Source organism: Protopterus annectens, chromosome 6.part1 (genome assembly GCF_019279795.1).
Source record: "Protopterus annectens isolate FY-2018-M chromosome 6.part1, PAN1.0, whole genome shotgun sequence".
In the NCBI taxonomy this organism is placed as follows: domain Eukaryota; kingdom Metazoa; phylum Chordata; order Ceratodontiformes; family Protopteridae; genus Protopterus; species Protopterus annectens.
In genome coordinates, this window is record NC_056738.1 from 387,612,292 (window position 1) to 387,637,885 (window position 25,594).

The 25,594-nt window shown below is 45.2% G+C and overlaps 1 protein-coding gene across 3 annotated transcripts in view; it reads left to right on the forward strand.

The window, feature by feature from the left end:
* The window catches only part of GPR137 (G protein-coupled receptor 137), a 595,269-nt gene that overhangs the window by 98,257 nt on the left and 471,418 nt on the right, over positions 1-25,594 (forward strand). For all 3 annotated transcript variants that reach the window (XM_044075804.1, XM_044075803.1, XM_044075802.1), the window contains exon 2: positions 23,550-23,599. In XM_044075804.1, coding sequence (XP_043931739.1) covers positions 23,586-23,599 — 14 coding nt within the window. In that variant the 5' untranslated portion in view covers positions 23,550-23,585. The remainder of the gene's footprint in view (positions 1-23,549; positions 23,600-25,594) is intronic.

The following is a 25,594-nucleotide window of genomic DNA, read 5'->3' on the forward strand; positions in this document are numbered from 1 at the left end:
CTTTCGGGGTAGAAGGGGTCTGCGTAACCAGGGCGCTAGAGATTCTTTCTCCAGCAGAACCTACCAGTGCTCTTGAGCAGCGGCCCGGTTGCTTTCTTCTGGAAACAGTCGGGGGTCATTTTTCTCTGCATCTACCAGCCTGGCATCTTATTACTACCAATGTTTGGATGCAGCGAACGATATCCAGATGCTACCAAATACCATTCGATTTAACTCCCATCCCCGATGTACCACCCAATCAGAGGGAGTTAGCAGCCTTAGAAATAGAAAAGTTGCTAAGGAAAAAAGTCATCCAGCCAGTACCACCAGACCAGACAGGATCCAGGTTTTACTCGAGGTTCCTTTTAGTGCCAAAAAAGACAGGGGACTGGAGACCAATCCTGGATCTTAGCCCTTTGAACAGATGTATCAAACTTCAAAATTTCCAGATGGTCATGATACAGTCCATTCTTCCCTTCCTAGAGAGAGATAACTGGATGTGCTGATAGACCTCCAGGATGCATACTACCATATAAAGATGGATCACCGCTCCCGGCTGGGAGCCAATCACTACCAGTTCAGGGCACTGCCATTCGGTCTCTCAACAGCCCCTCGAGTATTCACCAAATGTGTGGTAGTTGTGGTAGCTCATCTTTGACTAAAAGGCTTTCAGGTGTTTCCCTATCTAGACGATTGGCTCCTTACCGCTCCGACCAGGAATCTTCTTACACTCAAGTTCTCGCTCTCCGCTTGGGGATTACAATCAACAAGGACAAATCTCAATGTCTCCAGTGAAGACACTGGTATTCATTAGAGCGGTCTTCGACACGACATCCTGTCAAGCTTCTCTCCCCCCTCACAGGTTTTCGAACATAACACCAAATCCAAGACCCTCTACCTATGTACCAGCACGTCTTGTACTGCAACTCTTAGGCTCCATGGTGGCTGCCGTTACGTTGGTACCACTGGCAAGACTACTCATGAGAATCCAACAGTGGCTCCTTTCTGCACAATGGCCGTTGCTAATTTACCCACTTGACCATATGGTACGTCTTTCAAATCGGTGCAAGAAAGAAATGTTATGGTGGATGAACCCACAAATGAATCTTTGGTGTCGATTGTCCTGTCTTCCCCAGCCCACGGCCACTGTGACCACAGATGCTTCCCTGTTGGGGGGAGGGGACATTTCCAGGGAAAGACTGTCCAAGGCACCTGGTTCCCCATGGAGGCAAATTTGCACATAAATGTCCTGGAACTGAGGGCAGTTTTCTTAGCATTGCAAGCGTTCCATGTGTCCCTACCCTCTGGGACCATTGCAATTCAGTCAGACTCTACATGTCAGTCGTCTGGTATGTCAACAAGCAAGGCAGAACCAGGTCTTACCCCCTGTGTCGGGAAGTCTTGAGGATTTGGCACTGGGCAATAGCTTCCAACTGCTTCCTTATAGCAACACACATTCCCGTAGTTCCAATCTTATTGTGGACAATCTGAGCAGGAACATCCTGATGCCTCACGAGTGGTTCCCCAACCCTGTAACAGCGGATCGGATCTTCCAACGCTGGGGCAAGCCTTACTGCGACCTGTTTACTCCCCCCCCCCCCCAAACTACAAATGCAAAAGCTACTTTGCCCTGATCCCCCCTCAGGGTGAACCACCGAGGGACGCTCTAACGCACGATTGGCCACCAGGTCTTCCCTATGGCCTCATCTCATTCACAGTCTGTGGATCCTGGATCATTCCCAAGACCTGTTATCTCATCTTGTCAGGGACTGATTCATCCGACCCTGCACAGTCTCAAGTTCACAGTTTGTTTCCTTCACTTCCAGTGATTGCCAGGCTGCCTGACATCTTATCTCCTGTTCGTGAAATTCTTCTGACTTCACACAAACCTTCCACTAGGAAAGTTTATTCTAGTAAATAGACTAGGTTCTCTATTTGGGCCAAAGATCAGAACTGAGACCCTTTCTCTATGCCTATTCAAAAGATCGTACAATGCCGAACTACTGTTTTTGAATGCAGGAGCCTCAGCTTCGACGATCACTGTACATTTAGCAGCTATTGCCAATTTCCATAATGATCATGATAATTCTTCAATTATGTCACACCGCCTATGCAAGAACATTTTGAAAGGAGTATTAAATGTTAAACCTCCGGTCAAGCCTCCCTTAGAACCTTGGGCCTTCACTTTGGTACTTAAGTCTCTCACAGGTTCTCCTTTCGAGCCTTTTCATTCATGTGATTTGCAGTTTTTGTCATGGAAAACCTTACTTCTCAGCGGGAAGAGTATTTGAGCTGCAGGCGTTGAGTGTCAAAAGTCCTTACTTGATCTTCCACACGGATAGGGTGTCCCTTTGTACTGACCTTTCTTTCTTGCCCAAGGTCATTTCTGGCTTTTCCATTAATCAATCTATTGACCTGCCAGTTTTCTTCCCTCAGCATTCTAACAGAGGGGAGTACCTTTTGCACACCCTTGATGTGCATCGGCAGCTCCGTTGTTATTTGGACAGGACTAAATATTTCAGGAAAACAGATCAGTTGTTTGTGGCCTTTGCAGGACCCAGTTTGGGTAAACCTGTTTCCAAAGTGACTTTATCCTCCTGGCTTAGAAACGTCATTACCTTTATCTACCAACAGAATAAGCTATCCTTACCTTCCGGAATAAAGGCTCATTCTACCAGATCTATGGCTACTTCTCCAGAGCCTCTATGGATGATATCTGCACAGCAGCCACTTGGGCAAGACCTCCTACCTTTATATCTCATTACAAATTGGATTTCACCTCCAGAGGACAGGCATCTTTTGGTTCTATGGTGCTCAGGAATATTCTTCCGTAGGGCCACCCAGGACTCAAGTAGCTGGGGATTCAGTCCTAATGGTAATGAATAAACCAAGATTTACAACATCAGATAAAGAAGTTATGTCTTACCATAACGTTCCATCTGTGTTATAGATCTTTGCTTATTAAACCATGACCGCCGAAAAACGTGCACGCTGATTGGCCAGCGTGCCCGTTGTAAATCGACTTATACTAATGGAAAAAGGTCCGGTCGCCCGGACTTTTTTCCATTAGTATAACACGGTTTTTTAAAACACTGTCTCGCTATGTTAAATGGGTTTAACATAGCGAGACAGCTTTAAAATAAGCAACGGAGATCTCCGTTGCTTATTTTAAAGCTGTCTCGCTATGTTAAACCCATTTAACATAGCGAGACAGTGTTTTAAAAAAAGCAATGGAGAAAGCAAGATCTCCGTTGCTTTTTTTTTAGTGTTTCGCTATGTTAAATGAGTTTAACATAGCGAGACAGTTTTAAAATAAGCAACGGACATCTCTGAGTTTTCTTTAGACAGTGAATTTTGGTGGTTATGTACCCATATATGGCTGTAATGCTAGTTTGGCTAAAGACCTTTGTGTTGTTTCAGAGAATGAGGAATCCAATGAGGACATAATGATTTTCTAGCTGACAGACTCCAGTAACTCTGGTTCTTTTGAAGGTGAAACTCGGCTTAGGGCCAAACAAGTGTTTCCTTGTCCTCAGATGATTGCTGTATTTAGTGATATTTTTGCTTGGGAGCAGTTGGTAACCACCCCAGACCTAGACAGGGTGTATGACCTTATAGGGATGATATGCCCAATTCTGTGGCTGTCCCCCTCTCTTACTGGCCTTGGAAGATGTTTACAAAGCTCCCTGCAGGACACCAGTATCTATTCCGACAGTCGTAAGAAGGCTCAGAGAAAAAGTAGGGCCTCATCTGATATGATGCGTCTCTTTTTTCATTTGACTGTTGACCATGCTGTGATTTCCCCACCTGCCTGCTCAAATAAAAAGTCCTTGGCTTCATCTAATCCAGCCCCTCCACAATAAAGATGGAAAATGGTTAGGTATTCAGGGCAAAATGATGTCTTTCTAGTAATATAGCCTTTAGAATGCTAAATTATGAAGGCTGTATGTGGAAATTTATTTTACAGCGTGTAAAGTTTGGATGATTTTGCTGCACCCTTACCTTCAGAGCAAAAGTGTATGAAACCGTTTTCTGTTTTGACTCTGGTTTCAGAACATGCTTTGAGAGGTGTGCTTCAATGTGCAAATACAGTCTTGAAATGCTGCTGCTTCTGTTGTATTAAGATGATGTGCTTGGTTATGTAATCGGAACTTTTCTGATGATTTAAAAGCCAAAATTTTGAATCCACCTTTAAGTTCTGAGTTGGCATTTGGCTCCACTGTTGCCAGATTCTCAAACAATGAGACAATACAACCAAGTTAATGCTTGGGCTGCCCAGGATGTTTCGTATACCAAAGTTCTCCCCAAACAAGCTGTCTTCCTTCAACAGATGGAACAAAATCCCAGCCAAGGAAAAGTTAGGGATCCAAAGGGAAATGGCAGGAGAATAATTCTTGGAAGCCAAACAAGAGGGGTTCATTTCCAAAAAAAGATCAAACCCCCCCTGCAAAGGAATGACTATGCAGAGTCATACAACACCACTATGCTGGTTCCTGTCCTTCCTTTTCTTTCTTCTTCCCCTAGACTCTCTCTCAACCCTACAGCCTGGCCTCAAATAGTCTCAGACAATGAGTTCTGAGAACAAATCTCGGAGAATACACTTGACAGTGGATAGAAAATCCTCCCCCTTTTTGGGAGCTCCTCCACAATCACCAGACCAGACAGAGCTGTTTCCTCTAGTGTTCCATCACATGGTAGAAGCAGGGGTCATAGAACCAGTGCCTATGTTACATAGAGGAAAATTAGTTTACTCCAAAATCTTTTTGGTACGAAAAAAGCAGCTCACCTGGAGATCAGTCCTAGATTTGTCCTTTCTAAACACCTTTCTAAAAGTTCCAAAATTTAAAATGGTAACCTTGCAGTTGGTCCTAGCATTGTTTCCAGACCACTGTTTCACACTGAGTCTAGATCTTAAGTACGCTCATCATCAAATTCCTGTTGCTTCCAGTTTCAGGAAATTTTGAGATTTGCTGTGTCTGGCTTACATTATCAGTTTTCTGTATTACCCTTAGGGCTGTCTGGTCCACTTGGAGTGTTTACAGTGTGTCTGGTCCCGGTGGTTGCTTTTTGCAGAACTCTAAGCTTTCACATTTTTCTTTATTTAGATGACTTTCTGATTTGTGCAGATTCTGTATTGGGTTGCTTGGAGTCTTTAGACAAGGTTGCATCCATTCTTTCCCCGCTAGGGCTCTAAATTAAACCTTCAAAAAATTTTCCTCACAACTTCTCAATTGTTTTCCTGGGGTGTTGGATAGGCACTGTAAAAGGATGACCTTTCTGACTTATCAGGGCATTTTCTTGGATTTTTCTGTCCTAGACATGGCCTCAGCAAGAGAGTCCTCAAGATTTTAGGCCTCATAACGTCAGTGATCTCCATGATACCATTAACCAGGCTTCACATGAGAAAATGTCAATGGTGTTTGAATTGTTGGAAGCAACAGATTCATCTCTTGGATTTCCAGGTACCAGTACTGGGATTTGTAAAACAGGAACTGCAGTGATGGAGGGATCAACTGTCTCTGAATCCAGGATTTCCATTTTTTTCTTCAGACCCCAGTCCAATCTGTCAAGACGGACTCTGCAGATTTTATGTGGGAAGCAGTGTCCTTGGGAGTTCAGTGCAAAGCTTATGGGTTCCTCAGGACATACCAAAGCATGTAAACCTCAAAGATTTTTGGCAGTGATTCGTGCCTTAAAAGTTCTTCACCACTTATGGACTCTGGGCCCTTTTCTAGGGTTGACAGACAGCACTACTGTGATGTAGTACCTAAACAAGTGGGGGTTAGAAGGTCATACGCTCTTTGGCCTGGGGGTGGCTCTATGGCATTCTTTTTCTCTTTTAGCCTCTTACATTCTGTCAGAGCATAACACAGTGACAGACAGACTGATTAGATCCTGAACAGACCCTCACAAGTGGAGGCTGCATGTAGAGGTCTTCCAAGACTTGATCCAGATGTGGGTGGCACCTTAAGTAGTTCCGTTTACCTCCTTTCAAAACAGACAACTGATAAAATTCTGTTAAATAAATCCTTGCAGCCATGCTTGGAAGGCAGCCATTCTCTCATTCTCATGTTCCTGTTTGCATTTTCACCCCTCCTGAATCTGTAGAACTACCATAAGAAAGAATTACCAATGATCATTGTAGTAATAATCAAGGGCAATTACTGCATGCTTCCTTACACAGTGGACCTGCTCACACAACATCATGGGTGAATGTTACACCTTAACTTAGAGCAGTTGCAGCTGACATTCTGGATGATTCCATTTTAATACCTTTTAGGCACTAGTTCCATGAGGATGTGCTGAAGGTAGTTAAGGAGAAAAGCAAGCAACTAGAAAATATTACATTTACAAGCGGGACAGGTTTTCTAGATAATACCTAGCTTTTTCTAGGTAGTACCTAGCCAATAACAGAAGTCCCTAAAGGATTTTGACCCTTGTGGCTTTCAAGTATTTGAGTGAGATATTTGGAGATGGTTTATCGTGTGCTTCTATCAAAGTGCATTTTGCAGGCATCTCAGCTTGTCTGCCCATGGCTCCCCCTCTTTGTCTCTTTTTGTGGTCAAATAGTTTATGAAAGAGTGTTGCATGTGAGACTCCGTTGAAAGCAAATTCCTGTTCCCTGGGATCTCACCCTTCCACTTGAAAAATTGATTGATCTTCCTATTGAACCTGCCTCTCAGGCTGATTTATGGTTCATTACTTGGAAGACTGTTTTAATCATTGCTTTGACATCTGCAAGGCGAGTCTCTGAGTAGCAAGCTCTCATGCTTGGCATGCTGTCTGATTTTTCAGGACTGGGCTGCATTATGCACTAATCCAACATCCATGCCTAAAGTTGTTTCTGAATTTAGCTTGAATCAAGCCATCAGTCTCCCAGTGCTCTGTCCTGATCTAAAAAAAACATGGAGAAAAGATTCTATATACTTGGATGGGCACAGGCAGCTCAAGTATTACCTTGACAGAACAAAGCCCTTTAGGAAAGCTGAACAGCTGTTTGTCACCTGTATGGGGGCTAACAAAGATACCATGTGTCTGAGTAAACTATCGCATGATAGTTGTCTTCTGCTATTATCTTCTGTTATTACCATCATAATAGATCTTTTCCAGGCAAGGTTAAAGCTCACTTGACTAGGGCCTTAGTCTCTTTGATGACAAATTGGAAAGTGGAGGACTTTGGGAGCATTCTAGAGGCAGCAAATTAGTCTGTTGTTCATACCATCACAAAAGCACTACACACTGGGTTTCTTTTCAAGGTTCATAGCAGACTATGCTAGGAACATTCTCCTGGATCCTTATCTACCTCCCTGGTAGGGTAAGCTGTGGGAATTTACCCAAAATACCACTGTGGCAGTGGGGATGATAAACAGAGTACAGTTGCACAAGTCCTACTTACTCTAACAATAGATGTTCATATTCCTCTTTGGGTTGGTGGTAGCATCCACCATCCATATCCCCCCCAAGGCTGTGCATGATTGAATGTGGTTTTATCCTCTTTGATTTGTTTTTTTTTTATATGCTGCTGTGATTGGCTGTGAATTTTTACTTGCCAAATGATTCTGGCTTCTAGCACTTTCCACTCCTCCTCCTTTGTGAAAGTGAAAAAAGCCTGAACATTTTTTTTTTTTTTTTGTGTTAGCTGAAGACTTTCCTCTCACGATATGCAAAGCCAATTAAATGTCACAGAAAGAAATAGGGATGGAAGTCTGAGCTTTTGAAAGCTGGCCAGTGCTGAGGTTAACTTGGCAGATAACCCAAAATGCAACTGAGGCAGTGAAAAATTTGAACATCTACTGTTACAGGTAAGTAGGAGTTGTGCAAATGTACTTTAATTATTACTTTATACCTAGCTGTATAAAATCTTGTTTAGGGTGATTTGAACATCTAGAGTTCAAATGTGGTGTTCTTTAGAGTCTGTTTTGAAGTGAATATATTCTTGATGGATACTGATACTACCCCACAGTTGCCAGTAGGTTTAAAGACATGATGGGCGCTACAGCCAGAAACAGGCTTTCATTGTTTTGAAACCATATGTCTGTAGCAATATGTATGTGAATGTAAAAGTTTTAGGAGAGACCCAAGTTTGGGCTTTTTTTGTTTTGACACTTGCCATTGCATAGAACCACTTTAATCTATTTATTTTACTTAATATTTATTTACCGGGAAAGTCCAACTTGGAATGAAGCCAATTTTCAGCGGAGGCATGGGGAGAAGTGCTCCAGACGTATGTGTTTGTAACATGGGAGGAAACTGGACTACCCAGAGGAAACCCTCATGAACGCAGGGAGGACATGCAGACTCCACACATAAGGTACCCCAGCTGAGAATCGAACTGGAGAACCTCTTGCTGTGAGGTGACAACACTACCACTGCAGCACTGCACTATAATCTGTTCCAGATTAGAATTTGCTAGGTTGGAATGACCAGAGGGTAGTGTAGTGGTACAGTGGATAGCATTGTCACCTCAAAGCTTGAAGCACCATGGCTCAATTCTAAGCTGGGGTGCCTTCTGTGCAGAGCTGCATGTCCTCCCTGTGTTAGTGTGGGTTTCCTCTGGGTAAGCCTGTTTCCTCCCACATTTTAAAGACATGCAGTAGGTTGATGGGATTCTCTAAATTGGTCAGATGTGTGCGTGTGTGGTGTAGAAGAGCGACCGTGGCAAGGCTAGCCACCCGGTGATGTAAACACTAGATCTGAAATAGGAGAATTCATTTGTCAGCAACCTGTGGGTATGGATCTGATATCGGATCCGAACCGGCATGGTTTATCCAGCTATGGATCCGAGCTCCTAGCTCCTCCCCTCACCCATAATGCCCTGCTCTCCCTACATGACCTCAGATCCAGTTTGCCGCGCATGGTGTAGGCTGGATTTTTCGAGCTCCAAAGCGAAGTCTTATATTTTCTTAACTAAGGGTTTTAAAACTTTAATTTTTACTTACTTGTGTGAAAGTTATAGGTTTCCTTTTTGTCTTCATAGTTTTTGGGTTAATGTAACTTAGTTTTACCCTCCCCTCGCTGGTACGTAGCTGTGTGTGTGTGTGTGTGTGTGTGTGTGTGTGTGTGTGTGTCTTTTTTGGGGCCTTCGTGTGAGTGTGTTGTGAGTGTGTTAGTTTCTTTTATTACTATTTAAAAAAAAAAAAAAAAAAAAAAAAAAGTTATGTCTGAGGCCCCAAAGGCAATTTTTTCAAAGTGCTCCGAGTGTGGCCATAAGCTTTCTCCTGCTGATGGCCACACTCGGTGCGTTCGATGCCTTGGGGTTGAACACCTCACTTCAGGGTGTTCAATCTGTGCAGGGTTCAACCCCAGGGCATTGAAGGAGCGGAGGTCGAAGCTGGTCTTGGCGGGACTCTTGCCCCCAGACTCTGCTTCGGCCCCCGCCCCCTTGGTGGTCACTGCTTTGGCAGTCCCTACCTTGCCTGCTCCCCCTCCTCCAACCGGGACTCAAACTCCCGCCAAAGGGTCGGAGGAGAGGGAAGCCAGGAAAAAGGACCAGAGAGAGAAGCACCACAAGCGGCGGGCTGAGACCTCCGTTTCGGCCCCGCCGGCTAAGCGGGCTTCTCCTCCGGCCTCTCTGGCTGCTGGCTCTCCCCCTTCTCGGCTCCGGTCCCCGTGCTTTTCACCGGAGCCTGAGGATGAGGAGACCCGACCTCCTTCGAGGCGGCACTCAAGGCCTACCTCGGTAGCCTCGTCGAGGTCTACCTACAGCCTCTCCGATGCTGATCTGGACCGGATGATGCGAAGGTTCACCAGGCCCAGATGCAGATGGGAGTGCTCCTGCCGCCCCCTCTCTGGGGGGGAGCGCGACCCCATTTTTTAAGCCCATTGCTCCTTCTCCGACCCACTACCTGGGTTCGGAGGGCTCTGAGCCGGGCAGCCTCGGAGCCGGGCGTGGGTCGGCACCGACAGTACTGGGTACTTCGGATCCGACCCTGCCCTCGAGTCTGTCTGATCCGACCTCTCGGAGCCTTGGCCCGAGCTTCGGATCCGAGGGACTCAGTGTACCTTCGGCGCTGTCATTGTCGGAGCACACTGGTCCCTCGGATCTGAGGCGCTCGGCACTGGCTCCGATCCGCTCATCGGATCTGAGGGGGAGCCAGCCTCGACAATAGGATCTGAAAGTCGGCTCCCCCTCTGCTTTTGATGTAGTGGAGAGGGCTCTGTTGAGGGCATCCGGATCCCCGGCCCTTGCTTCGGCTCCATCCCGCACTCCTTCTGCTCTGGGCCAGGCTTCCATCACCCGGCCACTGGGACAGCCCGCTTCACTGCCCCAAGCAATTCCTACGGTTCTGGACACTGCTGGTGAGGGCTCCTCGGACAGCCCCCCTGAGGAAGCACCTCACAAGCATTTGTGTAAGAGGAGGCACATAGACTCCCGCGAGTCTTTGACTGAAGACACTGACTTGGAGGAAGGGGAAGGCTCCCCAAGATCACCCCCTGAGGATGTCTCCTTCGGAGACATCATGGAAATGTTACGTATTAGAGGTGGGTGGTCTGCCCCAAAGTCTTCCTTGGATGAGTCGGTGTTCTTGGAGGCATTTGAAGCGGGCCAGTCTACCTCTTGGGTGTCCCCTCCTGCTGACCCCCTGGTGGACCTTATTACCACCAGGGCATGGAAGGAACTGGACACCATGGAGCCAATCCCTAAGAGGCCCAACAGGATCCTTAGCCCCCCCCGCTGACCGTGCCCACTGGAGCAAGGGACCCTCAGTAGATGCCATGTTGTCAGCAGCAGCCACTAAGAGGGAACTCGCCCAGGAGAGTCCCTCAGTCCATCCCCCGAGCAAGGAGTCTCGGATGATGGACCGTTTGGGGAAGCGAATGTTTAGTTCAGCGACCTTCTCAGTGAGGGCGCTCAACTATTTGGCACATGTCATTAGGATGCAGCGCGATCTTATTAAGGAATACGCTGCATCACCCCCAGAGTCCATGTCGGAGGAGGACAAACTAATGCACTCCACCCGTATGGCCACTTTTCGTTCTGTGACCAACATCTCTATGCGGTTACTTTCCCATGCTACCGAGGGAGCCGCTAGAGCTGCAGGAGCAGGCCTAGTCACAAGACGGCAGGCCTGGCTCCATCACTACAATTTTATGGAGCCCTTCAAGGCGTCATTCGCAAACACCCCCTTTGACGGTTCTGCCCTTTTTGGCAAGACGGTTCGCGACACCTTGGTTCAGAGTGAGAAGGACGGGAAGATGCTGTCTGCCGTCCGAGTCCGCTTCTCTGTGCCCCAGAGGTCCTACTCTAGGAACCAAAAGGGCCAGAAGAAGATGTGGTTCCGGAAGTCGCAGCACTCCCAACCCGCTCCGGACAACCAGTCCTTCCGCGGCAGAGGAGGACAGGGAGTACGCCGCCCTAGGGACAGAGGGGCTCCCAGGAACTTTGGGTCCAGGGAACCTTTCTCTGAACGGCCCACGCAGCAACCCTGAGGGGTTGCCCGACTGCTCCACTCTGGAGGCAGTCGGGGGACGTTTCTCGGAGCACCTAGCGGCATGGGAGTCCATTGCATCGGACTGCTGGGTACTCCAGATTATATCCAGAGGTTACAAGATCCCCTTTCTTCATGTCCCAAAGTTAAAAACCCTCCCCGATGTTCCACCCGATCAGAGGGAGGCCGCTTCAGCAGAAATTGGCCATCTGCTGAGAAAGAGCCATCCAGCCCATCCCCCCAGACCAGATCGGATCAGGGTTCTACTCCAGGTTCTTTTTAGTGCCAAAAAAGATGGGGGACCTAAGACCCATTCTGGACCTGTCCCTGTTGAACCTGGCAGTTCCCAAAGAGAAGTTCCGGATGGTCACTTTGCAATCCATCCTCCCCCTTCTAGGGGAGAATCACTGGATGTGCTCTATAGACCTCAAGGATGCATACTACCACATTCTGATGGACAGACGATCCAGGAGGTTTCTTCGCTTCCGGCTGGGAGCCAGTCACTACCAGTTCAGAGTCCTTCCCTTTGGTCTCACCACAGCCCCCAGGGTGTTCACCAAAGTGTTAGCAGTGGTTGCGGCCCACCTGAGGCTTCAGGGGGTGCAGGTCTTTCCGTACCTAGACAACTGGCTTCTCACTGCCGCAACAAGGCATCTACTCTCTTTGGCAAGAGTCTCCTTTCTTCGTCTAGCTCCCTGGCTAGGCATCACGGTAAACATAGAAAAGTCCAACCTGGTCCCTACTCAAATAATAGAATTTATAGGAGCCAGGTTAGACACGAGAAATTTAAGAGCCTTTCTCACAACCGACAGAGTTCGGAATCTACGACTCCAGGTGCGGGCCATCCTTCACTCCAGCTCAACACCTGCGGAATTGATCCTGAGGGCGCTAGGGTCTATGGCGGCAGCGATTACTCTTCTTCCGCTTGCCCGCTTGAACATGCGGGTACTTCAATGGACACTTCAGGTGCAATGGTCATTTCTCTCCCTCCCCCTGTATCATCCCATTGCAATCAGCAAGGCTTGCAAGCGGTCTCTCTTGTGGTGGCTCCATTCTCCGGACCTCCACAGGGGCCGCCCCTTTTGTGCATCTCCCCCTCTCGCCACAGTGACCACGGACGCTTCCCGCCTCGGGTGGGGGGGGCATTTTGCGGGCCGGACGGTCCAAGGCACGTGGAGCGATTCAGAGACCTCCCTGCATATCAGTGTTCTGGAAATGAGGGCGGTGCTCTTGGCGTTGCAAGCACTTCAAGCCCTCCTTCCCCTGGGAACAATTGCGATTCAATCAGACAACATGTCGGTGGTCTGGTACATCAACAAACAGGGGGGAACCAGGTCTTACCCTTTATGTTGAGAAGCCATGAGAGTGTGGGAATGGGCGATCTCCACCAACCGTTTTCACATCGCAACGCATATTCCTGGTCGGACCAACATCCTAGCGACAAGCTCAGTCGCACCATTCTCTCCCCGTACGAGTGGTCTCTCAATTCTCAAGTAGTGAAACGTATCTTCGCACAGTGGGGGACTCCCTGCTGCGATCTCTTTGCTTCTCCCTTAAACGCCAAGTGCGACAGTTTTTTTGCTCTAATCCCCCCTCCAGGGGATTTTCCAAGAGACACTCTGGTGCATGCTTGGCCTCCTGGTCTTCTTTACGCATACCCCCCTCTACCTCTGATGCTACAAGTACTTCAGAAAGCCTCTCGGTTGGGGTGCAGAATGATCCTCATTGCCCCGTTCTGGCCTCGACAGATCTGGTTCCCTTACCTAAGGTCTCATTCAGTGAATCCACCTTGGATTCTAGATCCCATTCCGGATCTGATATCACACCCATCGAACCTACCAACTCCGAACCTGGACAACCTGAAGTTGACTGCTTGGCTGCTCCAGTTCCACTCCTAATCAGGACTCCCGGTATCTCGTCCCCAGTTAAGGCCATTCTGGTAGCGGCCCACAAGCCCTCTACCAGAAAAATTTACCGCAGTAAATGGAAGCGTTTCTCCATTTGGGCAGAGCGGCAAGGCCTAGATCCTTTCACGGTTCCCCTTCCTTTGGTTCTAGATTTCCTTACTACTCTCTTTAATGATGGCCAGTAGTTCCACGGTCAAAGTTCAGCTGCCATATCTCATTACCATGTTGGTCATGATTCAGGGTCTCTTATGTCAGCTAAGTTATGCAAAACCTTCCTAAAAGGCACCTTTTTGCTCAGACCCCCTGTCAAAGAAACTGTTCCCCCGTGGGATCTTTCCTTGGTACTTCAGGCCTTGACCTGCGGCCACAGTCAATCTTAAATTCTTGTCCTTTAAGACTGCTTTTTTGGTAGCCATTACTTCGGCTAAGAGAGTTTCTGAGCTTCAGGCCTTGTCCATGAAACCGCCTTATTTGATCTTTCATCCGGACCGGGTGTGCCTCAGGATCAATCCCTCCTTTCTTCCTAAAGTAGCTTCGGAAGCTAACATTAATCAGTCCATCAACTTCCCTGTTTTCTTCCCTAAGTATCAAAACAAAGGCGAATACAAGTGCATTCCTTGGATGTTCACAGGCAGCTTCGTTTTTACCTTCATAGGACAGCTGGTCATAGGCAATCAGATCAGTTGTTCATTTCTTTTGCCAAATTCAATCTGGGTAAACCAATTTCCAAAGTTTCTTTGTCACGCTGGATTTCTCAGTGTATTCTGTTGGCGTATCAAACCTCTGGGAGGCCCGCACCGGAGGGAGTCCATGCTCATTTGACCCGGTCTGTCTCTACTTCAGCGGCCTTTAAGTCTAGGGTTCCTCTGGATGACATTTGTTCAGCAGCCACTTGGGCTTCATCTCATACCTTTATTACTCATTACAAGCTGGACGTCACGTCTAGAGGTAGAGCATCCTTTGGCTCTGCGGTGCTTCGGAATATCCTTCCATGATGGCCACCCAAGATTCAGGTAGCTGGGGACTCTGTCCCACAGGTTGCTGACAAATGAATTCTCCTACTTCAGATTTAGAAGTTATGTACTTACCATAACGTTCCATCTGAGTAGGTGGATTAATTTGTCTGCAACCATCCCGCCCTCCTATCCTTGTCAGTTTCTGCATAGGGTGTGTTACCCTTTAGTTAGGGTAGTTGGTGCAGGGCAAACTCGATCTGAGGTCATGTAGGGAGAGCAGGGCATTATGGGTGAGGGGAGGAGCTAGGAGCTCGGATCCATAGCTGGATAAACCATGCCGGTTCGGATACGATATCGGATCCATACCCACAGGTTGCAGACAAATGAATCCACCTACTCAGATGGAATGTTATGGTAAGTACATAACTTCTAACTATAGATGATTGTCACTGTTTTAAGTGACATCCCAACCCCATGTGCAGAAATGGGGGGGGGGGGGTTGTGGATGGATGAATGGGATGTCAAGCAGATGGACTCTTTTACTTAAAAATGTGCTATAGGTCAGCAAAAGCTTTAGACAAAATGGTAAAAGCAATGTTGAGAGAGATGCAGACTATCCGTAGTAATGTAACTTGTATGATGTGAGACTCTGAAAATGTGTGTAAAAGTAACTGTTTGCCATTTACCAGTGAGGAGCTCCAAAAGGCTATACACAAGAAAATACAGTGATGCAGAAACAGAATTTTAATAAGCACATCCTGGAACTGGAACAAAAATGCAAAAAGAATGAAAACCTTATTTGTACACTGTATAAAAAAGACCCGGTTGCATTGTGGGATGGATAAACATTATAATTCATTGGATTCATCAGTGGTAGTTAAAGCATCCATAAAAACTCAAAAAATGTTAGCTGAAACTCCCTTCAGCGAATATCCATGGAAACTTTTTTTTTTTTTTTTTGGCAGGGGCAAGGCCCACCTGCAACCCACCCATTTTGGTACCCCACACACTTCTTGAACTTGTATTTACCAACTCCAGTGTCGCGTAACAATGGAAAAATAGGCAATCTCCTTTCACATTCACCCAAAAGTAACCTTTAGCAACCTGACGCTCTCCCATTATTCTCGAGTTAGCCACTAAGTGTAAAAATCTGGTTGATGGCTGAAAATTAAGTCTAGAGCAAATATTTGGACAAAGCAAGCAGTAAAGTTAAACAGTACCTGTTAAAACTTGCTTCTTATGCTAAGCTCATACAGGAAATGTCATTAAATCATACTGCTGTAACAAAAGGAAAATAATTCCTCAGACTTTAGGAACCCAAACACAGTAAACTTCTGAAGCGGAGAAAGGTGATTCAGTACAGATAACCGTAGAGGTACTCAATCTGAAAGCCATAAAAACAACTGAACAGAACTGTCCTGAAGGCCAGATTAGCATACCTGGTTAAGCTGGAGAACAAATAGTCAGAGAACACAAATGTGCAGATGTAAATCAAAGTCCAACTAGGAATGTACAGAGTACCTCGGATGTCCTTCATGTCGAGTTTAGTCTTGTCATGGAGTGTAAGCCACCAGACTTAACACTTGTATCTGATGTAAAAGAAAACTCTGTTAAAGAGCTGGAATTATTGCCTTGCAGAACTTGGAGAGAGGACTACCAATGGAAACTGGCAAGATGGTAAAAAAACGCTTCTGCATCATATATCTCATCCCAATACTTTAGACATTATGGGTGATGATGCTGTGGTTTGAGCAAAGTTTGAGCAGGAAATAAAAAGTCCAGCAGCAGGATACCTGGGACTCTAACTCACAAGAGGTTGACTGAGTCAAGATCATTGAAGAGATTGTCGCATTGCAAATAACATTTGTCAGTTCATATTGTGGAAGATTTTAAAAGATGTGAAAATTAAACCAGTATTCTGAATCTGCTAACAAAACCTTTCAAGTTAACTGGTGATCCAGAGAGAGAGAGAGAGAGAGAGGAGTCTATGTAAAAGAGGCCTGCTTATGATCAAAAGAGACTGAGGTGATATGGCAGTTTCTAGGCTGGACATGTTGCAAGACATTATCTGAACTAGAGGGGGAAAAAAAAACTTCCCACTGAATTTGTGTGCCAGAAGTGTTGGGATCTGAATGACAAATGCTTGTGATCTCCACTGGTTTGAACTGTGGAGGACAGTCGTATAGAATAATGCCACTACTGACCACTTTGGGTGTACAGAGCTGTAGTATTGGGGCATTGGGAGAAGCAGCCTGCACAGATGCCCTGGGGTCTATATTAAAATCCATAAGGCCTCAACAGTGAATGTATGTACATCGACGCATAAACGTCTATGTACATAAACAGCGAAACACGTAATCGACGAAAATCACAACGCCAAACGTGTTTGTGTAGCCAACAGCATGATCATGGGGATAAGGAAATGTATCTTTTCCCCACTGTAGTGCGGACTTGGAGTTGGTATATTTAAGTAGGGGGGGGTGTGGGGGGTGCAGGGGGGCTTTTTAGTTTTGTATGTTCGTGTGAACGTACCTGTGAGGCATTCTTGCTTGACGTAACACTTTCGACATTGTGATTTTCGCCGATTACGTGTTTCACTGTTTATGTACATCAACGTTTGTGTCTATGTGCATACATTTGCTGTTAAGGCCTTTTGGGATTTTAATATAGACCCGATGCCCTGAGTGGAGAGAGCTATGCTTAAATGAGATTCAAATAGTCAGCAATGTTTTATTGTAGTACAGTCCTTGTATGGAAGAATCATTCATCTAAATCGAAGACTAATGAGGTGAAAGTTTGTGGTTTACTAAGAAGATGCAAATAAGTATCCTATTGCTTCAGATATATCTGGGGACACTTAATTCACTGAAGAGACATGCTAAATGCTGTTTTGGCATTGTGGAAATCTGGAAATCTGCTTTTACAGTAGGAAAAAGCATTGAGACTTTCACTAACACTTCAGTACAGTGATGTCACAACTTATATATATATATATATATATATATATATATATATATATATATATATATATATATATATACATTTATATATAATTGGGGCAAAGCGAATATATTTCTGGACATTCTTTTCCAACATGGGTATACTTGTTCCACCGGTAACTCCTTTTGGAACAACATTTGGTAAAGCATAGCAACAGCCTGCCTGAGGTAATTCAAAACTAATTAATCTTTGAAACTGATGCACTACATTTTTATAAATATAAAAGACTTGGGAAATAAAAGTATGCCAGAAAACGCTTAGCAGGCTCCATATGAATTTAGCACCAAAACAGTAGATACTTTATTGCTGTACTCCATATGTTGAGGTCTTTTTTTTGTGTGTCAGAATCATCCAATAAAATGCAAATGCGAAAAAAATTTTGAAGCTCCCACGACAGAAACAAATTAATTATGTTTTAGTGAAGTAGCAATAGTAGTCTGTTTTGAGCTACATTGAGATTTATTCATGTTTGTTAATGATATGGTCACTTGACTTTAGTTTTGATCATTCCGTACAGAGGAATAAATAATTCCCAGCATAAACTGTGCCCTGTTGGCTTACTGCTGTAAAATAATCAGAATGAGAGTGCGATTGTGCTAGCCTTGTGGGGTGCATTTTTGTTTTCATGTTTTTTATAATATTTCTTGAGGTCCATGATGCCAGTTAAAAGGTGTTCAGAAGGACTAATTAAGTAGTTACGTAAGTATAGACAAAATACCGGATTACAAATCAGGACAAATTTCAATTTTACAGTATTTGGTATTATTTTGGATATATATAGCCCCTGACTTAAAAGTTGAGAGAGATCATTGCAAAAGGTAGAATTTGGTTAAGAGAACTTCTCAATGTTCTTCATGTTTCACTGTTGCAGTCATTACCTGTGGGTTATCCCTGCTGTTGTAGCCCTCGGCCGGCCCGAATACCAGAGTCAGTGTTTTTCTTTTTCGGCTGCTGTCGCTTGCTGACTGATGTCAGGTCGTCAGTGCTATAAAGCAAGGCAGCCGACGCCATTACATCAGTCTTTCTTGCCGTGGAACCCATTGCAAAAGCAGTTCGCAAGTGTGCCAGTCGGTCGCTACCAGAGTTTGAATTACAGCTGAAAGCGTCTAAAGCTAAGTACCCCATTGGGGATCCTTTTTTCTTGCACTAACCAATGTCCAACAAAGTTAACAATTGTCTCGCCTGTGGAAAGCAAATCCCACACTGAGACTTCATTCGTACTGCGTCACTTGTTTAGGCCCAGACCACGCCATCCCGTTTGTCGGTTCTGTGCCCTCTTTAACATAAGAACCATTTGTCGTAGAGCTCTTATTGTAGCCAAGTATTTTCGTCTTCCATCTTCGCATTCTGAAATGGTGTCCATCAGCCAACAATCTGTAGACATTCCGAAAAAACGTAAAGATAGAGTCAGATCACAGAAAGCCAAGCCTTCTGACAACTCTACTGCTAAGCAGGTAGTCAGTTCTCTGGAATTCAGTGAAGTGCCTTCACGGCCCCTGATGCCCAATCCGATACCTTCGCAGGCCTCTACTGAAACCCTTTTGGAGTCCGGTGTGCTGCAAAAATCTTCTTTGTCTTCCAAGCCTTTGGTTGTCTCTGCCTCGATTGGGTCCGGAGCCGCAGCACATACACCGACTTCCAAGGAGGTTTTTCTCACTACCAAATCTAGACAAAAACCGACGTCTTCTCATCCGACGACTGTTTCTCTCAGACCGATGGATACTCTTAAGCCTAGAAGCAAGGCCACTCCTAGGAAATCTACCTCTAGCCACCATCTTTCTCCTGCCCAACAACCCCAAGCTCAAATGCTTAAAATGGTGGAAGATCTTGTCTCCCTTTTCAGGGGTAGTCAGGCCACAACTTCTAAAAGGAAGAGACCCTTCTCCTGAAATACTGACAGAACAGGATTCTGAGGAGTCCATTCTTATTTTGAAGAGGAACAACCTCTGACTGATTATGAGGATTCAGATGCAGAGGAATCCATTCCTTCTGCTTCCCCACCAGAAGATCTTTCCTTTGGGGAAACCCTTCACACCCTTGGGGAACATTTCCACTGGGAATCCCAGGACTTCCCACAGTCTAAGAAAAGACTGAGAGTTTCTAGACCTGCCCCAGCACAGACCTTTGGCCATCCCCCCTATCTTAGAGATGGTGGAGGATGTCTTCCATGAATCCGGCTTAGCTCCTGACATCCTCCCACCTGCTCTCAGTAAACCTGACTGGTATTACAGAGTACTGGAATCTCACAAATACCTGTGCAGAAATCCTGCTGTAGACCCAGAGGTCATTACACGGGGAGCAAAAGGAGCTAAGGCTAGTTCTGCAAAGAATCCTATTCCTTCTGACAAGGATTTAAGAGCTCTGGACATATGGGGTAAAAATTTATACACCTCTGCAACTTTAGCTGTCAGAGCATTCAACTGTCAGTTCCACATGTTAAAATATCAGCAACACACTTTGGAACTATTAAAGCAAGAGATTTCAACCTTTCCTGACTGTGCCAATTCAAAAGAGTTAGTAGATTTACTGCACTCTACTTGTCAAGTGGCCAAACACTCAACACACTGTAGATATGATACCCTAGAAGCCTCAAGCAGGGCAGCAGTGTGAGGATCTGTCATGAGGCGACATGCATGGTTGAAGGAACAGCCTCTCCCTGCTCATGTCAAATCTAAATTAATTGATGCACCCTTGGATAAGGAACCACTTGTTTGGAGTAAAAGCAGAAGATGTGGTTAAAAAGATGGAATACAAAGCAAAATCTATGCAAATAAAGATTTCTTTCAGGTACAACCTCCAAGGTTCAGCAGGAATTTTCCCTCAAAACACTGGTCCTTTCCTGCACCCAACAGACAGGGGCAAGGTATGCCCCGCAGGGACAGACCACCCAGGCCCTTATCCCAGGGACAGCAGAGAACCAAACAGTGGACCACTCCCGCTCCAAAGGCAGGGAGTTCTAAGCCATCCCTCTGTGGCAGAAACTCTCAATGACTCCCTCTCCCCCTCTGCCCTCCTTTCACTCACCAATAGCTAGGAGGAAGGCTCTCCCTTTGCAAAGAAAATTGGCTTTCTCTAACAAAGGACCATTGGGTCTTAAATATCATTTTCAGGGATACAGGGATACAAATTCTCCTTCAATGAACTCCCAATTCCAAGAGGATACCCTGACTTGCCTTCAAATCAGTGAGCAGAGGCATTGAAACAAGTCCAGACTCTCATATCCCAAGGTGCAGTAGAACCTGTCCCCTCAAATCAAACAGGCAAAGGTTTTTATTCCAAAGTATTCCTTGTTCCCAGAAAAGACTGCATTTGCAGCCCCTCCTGAATCTATCCATTCTGAACACCTCCCTGGTGGTCCCCAAATTCAAAATGCTAACTTTGCAGCAGATGCTGCCTATGCCGAGAAAAAAAAATGCGTGGTTAGTTACCCTAGATCAAAAAGATGCCTACCTCCACATCATCATAAGGGAGTCCTGCAGGAAATTCCTTCGCTTCAGAGCAGGTTCACAACACTTTCAGTTCTCTGCTCTACCCTTTTGCTTAGCTGCTGCTCCCAGAGTATTCACCAATTGCTTAGTCCCAGACGTAGCCTTTTGCAGACTGAAAAATATACAGATTTACCCTTATCTGGAGGACTGCCTCATTCAGGCCGAGTGCAAACAAAAGCTACTCAAGGACCTCCTTTGTCAAAACCCTCCTAACCTCCTTAGGGTACACCATCAACGAGAAGAAATTAAAGCAAACATCCTCCAGGAAGATCATTTTCTCGGGAGCACTGCTGGACACAGCATCCCAAATGGCCTTCCTAGCCCCAGAAAAGAAGAGCTTCCTGCCTCTCTACTTTACCCAGCTGGCTTCCAGAAGTCACCTCACTGCGAGGAAGTTCCTGTAAGCCTTCTAATTTCTCTGGCCAGGCTTCAGAGAAAACGTCCGTGGTATTTAAAGAACCTTTGGTGTCCGCACTCTCAACCTCTAGAGACTTCTCTTTCTCTAGTCCCCTGTATAAGGGCCGAGTTTCTCTGGTGGGCAGGGGCCTGTGCCAAGAACAAGGGTCATGTCTTCACCCTCCGCCCAACCGGGTAGACCATTACCACCGACACCTCAGACATTGCTTGGGGCACTCACCTAGAAGGCAGGTGCACTCAAGGTCTTTGGGATGCCCAGCAACTTCCCTTACACATCAACCAGAAGGAAATGATGCAGTACAGAAGGCTCTGACATCCTTCAAATAGCCCAATACCTGCCAGGGATCAACAACACGCTATCCTGGTAGACAACTTCAGAAACTTATGGGGCCCCCACGAATGGCAGCTCCACAGAAAAATCTTTACAAATCACTCAGGGGTGGGCGATTCCGGAGGTGGATCTCTTTGCTTCGCATCTCAATCATCAGCTGAAAAAATTCTGTACCAGGGGGCATCACCATCTAGGCTTGGAAGGTGGATGCTTTGACTTTCCCCTGGAACACCCTCTTTGTTTACACATTCCCCCCTCTGCCTCTTATTCCCAAGGTACTGATCAAAATAAGGGAGGATAGACCAAAGGCCATCCTCATTGCTCCAGACTGGCCCAGACAACATTGGTACCCCTTAATGTGCAGCCTGACATTACAGCCTCCCAGGCAACTTCCCTTGATGTCAGACCTCTTGACTTAGGTGGGGGGGGGGATGCTGCACTCAGACTTTCAGACTCTCAAACTATCAGCATGGCTAATACTCTAAAGGTAAACAAGGGGCCCCTGTTAAGTAAACGAGTCCTAGACATTATCACAGAGGCCAGAAGACCCAGCAACAGAAAATCTTGAGCAGGAAAATGGAAAAGATTATGCTTCTGTAGCCAGTCCAGAGGGGGCAGTACCTCACAACCTACCATCCCTCTTATCCTGGACTACCTAGTGGAGCTTCTTAATAGTGGCATCTCCTTCTCTTCTATTAAAATCCACACCTCAGCCATTTCAGCTTATTTTGATACAGATCAGCCCCTGTTCTCCCATCCTTTGATTGATTAAACAATTCCTCAGAGGGGCTTCTAATATCAGACCTCCCAGAAGGCCATCCACGCCAGCCTGGGACCTGAATTATGTTTTGGAAAAACTAACCTTACCACCCTTCGAACCTACTGCTTCAGCAGAACTAAGATAACTCTCCTGGAAGGCTGCTTTTCTCCTAGCTATCACCTCAGCCAGAAGGGTTTCAAAACTTCAGGCACTGATGGCCATTGAGCCCATCATCTTTTTCCATGCAGACGGGGTCTCCCTGAGGACATAATCCCTTCTTTATGACCAAGGTGGTATGTAATGTGACTCTCCACCAGGCCATACATCTACCCACATTCTTTCTTAACCCTCAAAACAAGGAGGAAAGAAGTTTGCACTCACTAGATGTGCACAGACAGCTCAGATACTATCTGGACTGTACTAAATAAACCCTTCAGGAAAACAGACCAACTACTTGTCAGCTTTGCCCCAGGGGCAGAGGGGAAGCCCATTTCCAAGCAAACCATTTCCAAATGGATATCACACTGTATCCATTTCTGCTACAGATTACATGGGAACTGCCCCCCCCCAAGTCTATTTGAACCCATTCCACTAGGGCAGCCTCCACTTCCACAACATTCCTCAGTGGAGATCCCACCAGGGACATCCTGGAAGCTGCCACCTGGACTTCTGTCCATACCTTTACCAAGCATTACCACCTATCTCTGTTTTCTAAGGCTAAGGCAGGTTTGCCTCCCACAGGTAATGACTGCAACAGTGAAACACGAAAAACATAGTACAGTTGTGTGCATTTACCATAAATGTAGATGTTTGAGTGTATTCACTGTTGCAGTCCTGCTTTCCCTCCCTCCTTCCCCTTTATATGTTCTTTCTTTAGGGAGACCTAAGCTTTTCGCAGTGGCTTTTAGCCATCGGGACAATTCTACCATATTTCCTTGGGCTCCTGACTGGTTAGGGCAAGAAAAACTTATGTAATGGCGTTGTCTGCCTTGCTTTATAGCATTGATGACCTAACGTCAGTCAGCAAGTGACAGCAGCCGACGCAGAAAAACATTGACTCTGGTATTCAGGCCGGCCAAGGGCTACCACAGCGGGGATAACCCACAGGTGATGACTGCAACAATGAATAAACTCTAACATCTACATTTATGGTAAGTGTACACAACTGTACTTTCTTGTCTGTATTATGTGTCTTATTTCATGGTAACCTAGATTCTTACATGTGCAGAATTTGTTATGCTTGTACAGCATTTTAATTTTTTTCTCAATCCTGTTTTCTTAGGTGGTCTTCAAAGGCAAAGCGAAGTACAACCCAATAATGCACAAGAAATTGTAAGTACACCAGTGCAATGATTTTATTCCTTTATTTGCATTTTGTTTACTGGGATAGAGCACTGATTAAAATATGACTAGCTGCAGGCTCAACCCACGCTGAATGCAAAAAGGTAGGGCAACATAAAGTATATGTGATAACAGTCCATGGTAAACAAGGCGCTAATAACAGTATGCAAGGGTTTATAGAGAATAATGCATAGACTGAGTAATAATACTGTGTATTTATTTACAGGCATATTTACGTTACAGCAAAGATGATGAGCTGCAGAAAAATAGCTGGAAGAGGAGAAGGCATTTGTTTGTTTGTTTTTTTTGTCGTATGACTTGCAAAGTGGCAGTTTTCAGAATGCTAGACTAATTCCAACTTCCTGAGGATCTGAATCCTTGAACTGTATTCCCTTGGAAAAAAAAGGGCAAAAAAAATTCTTACTGTTTTCTGCAGGTTACCCCCCTGCACCCCCCCCACCACCACCCACCAAACTTGTATATACCAAGCTGTGGTCACAACATTGTAGTGTGATTGAACGGGTTTAGAGAGTGGGGCCTGCTCTGGCATAGTTTCTAAAGTTGTAGGTTGGACTGGTTATGATGAGACTCGCAAGTGAGTGGTGATGTAGTATCTTGGTGGAATAGTTTGAAGATTAAGGAGCCTAGAATGATGTTTGCTCTGCCTACTGCTCATAGCCAGTAGTCGTATTGCTTTAGATAGCAAGAACATCATTGTCTTACCGTAAGGGTAATTTGTGATGAAGAGGCATATTTTGTTGAATAAGTTATAAGTTACGTAATGTTGATGTGTTCATGCTTGAGGTAGTGGTAAACCAGTTCAAGTTGGGTGAGTACAGTACCTTTCAGTATGGCTGCTTTGGTACATGGACAGAGGACATAGGAGGTGGTATGACTTGTTGAAAATGTCTTTAAAAGCTTGGGGATTAATCATGCCAGATTCCAAGATATTTAAATTAGGTTGTTTTGATGTGGCTATTGAACTGATCTATAATTATGAGATCATTGGGTTATTTTTTCAAGTCCTGTATTTGTACAAAAGAACATTTTTTTAGTAGTAGCTTTTTGGTGGTAAGCCATTTGTTAGCTTCATTAGGTCTGTTTACATTTGGCATTCAGTGACATAATGTGCATGTAAAAGGAGTTGTATTTGGGGCAAGTCAAATTGGAGTTTATTAAAGGAATTGAAAATAGTTGAGGGTCAGGTATTAAGCCCTGCAGGACATCTGATTGAGTTGAGGTTGTCAAAGAGTGTAAGAGAAGGAAAGAAGTTTTTTTTTTTTACTGCAAATGGTCCGTTAGTAAGAAACATTGACTAGTGTTTTTAGACACTGTCATCAGCCCAAAGTATTGAGTGGTCAGCCAAATCAAAAACATGGGCTAGGTTTGTGAAGACTGCTCCAGTTTGGATGCTTCTATTCGTGTCTTCCATAAAGAGGATGTCTTCTGTTCAGGTCCAGGTAGCTGTCATGGTACTTCTGCCAGCCCAGTACCTATGCTGTTAGAAAGTAAATGATATTTTTGTAGGTATGCTGGAAGTTGGTTACAGATTAGTTTCTAGTAATTTGTATAGTGTAGGAGTGTTAAGATGGGCCAGAAGTGGATGTTGGCTTTTGTTCCTTTGAAAATGGTCTGACAAAATCTGATTTTTTTCCAGATTGAGTGGATTTTGTTAATTGCGAGGCAACAACAAGCATGACATGTCCTGACAGTGATACAGAAACAATGAGCATAAGTTATCTGAGTTGTAGGTGAATCAAGTTGGATTTTGTCAAATAATGGTGTGATTTGCTTTGAAGTAAATGTTCTGAAGTAGAAGGGTAGCCTTTCAAAAAGGACTGTGGATGTACTGTTTTACAAAAAAAAAGAGAGAATGCCTTTCTAGTAAAAGCACAATGGTAAATTAGATGGGTCTTTTCTTTTACAAAAAAAAAAATACACAGGCTTTTTGTAAAAGTGAAATGTTACCTTTGAAGATAAGAACTC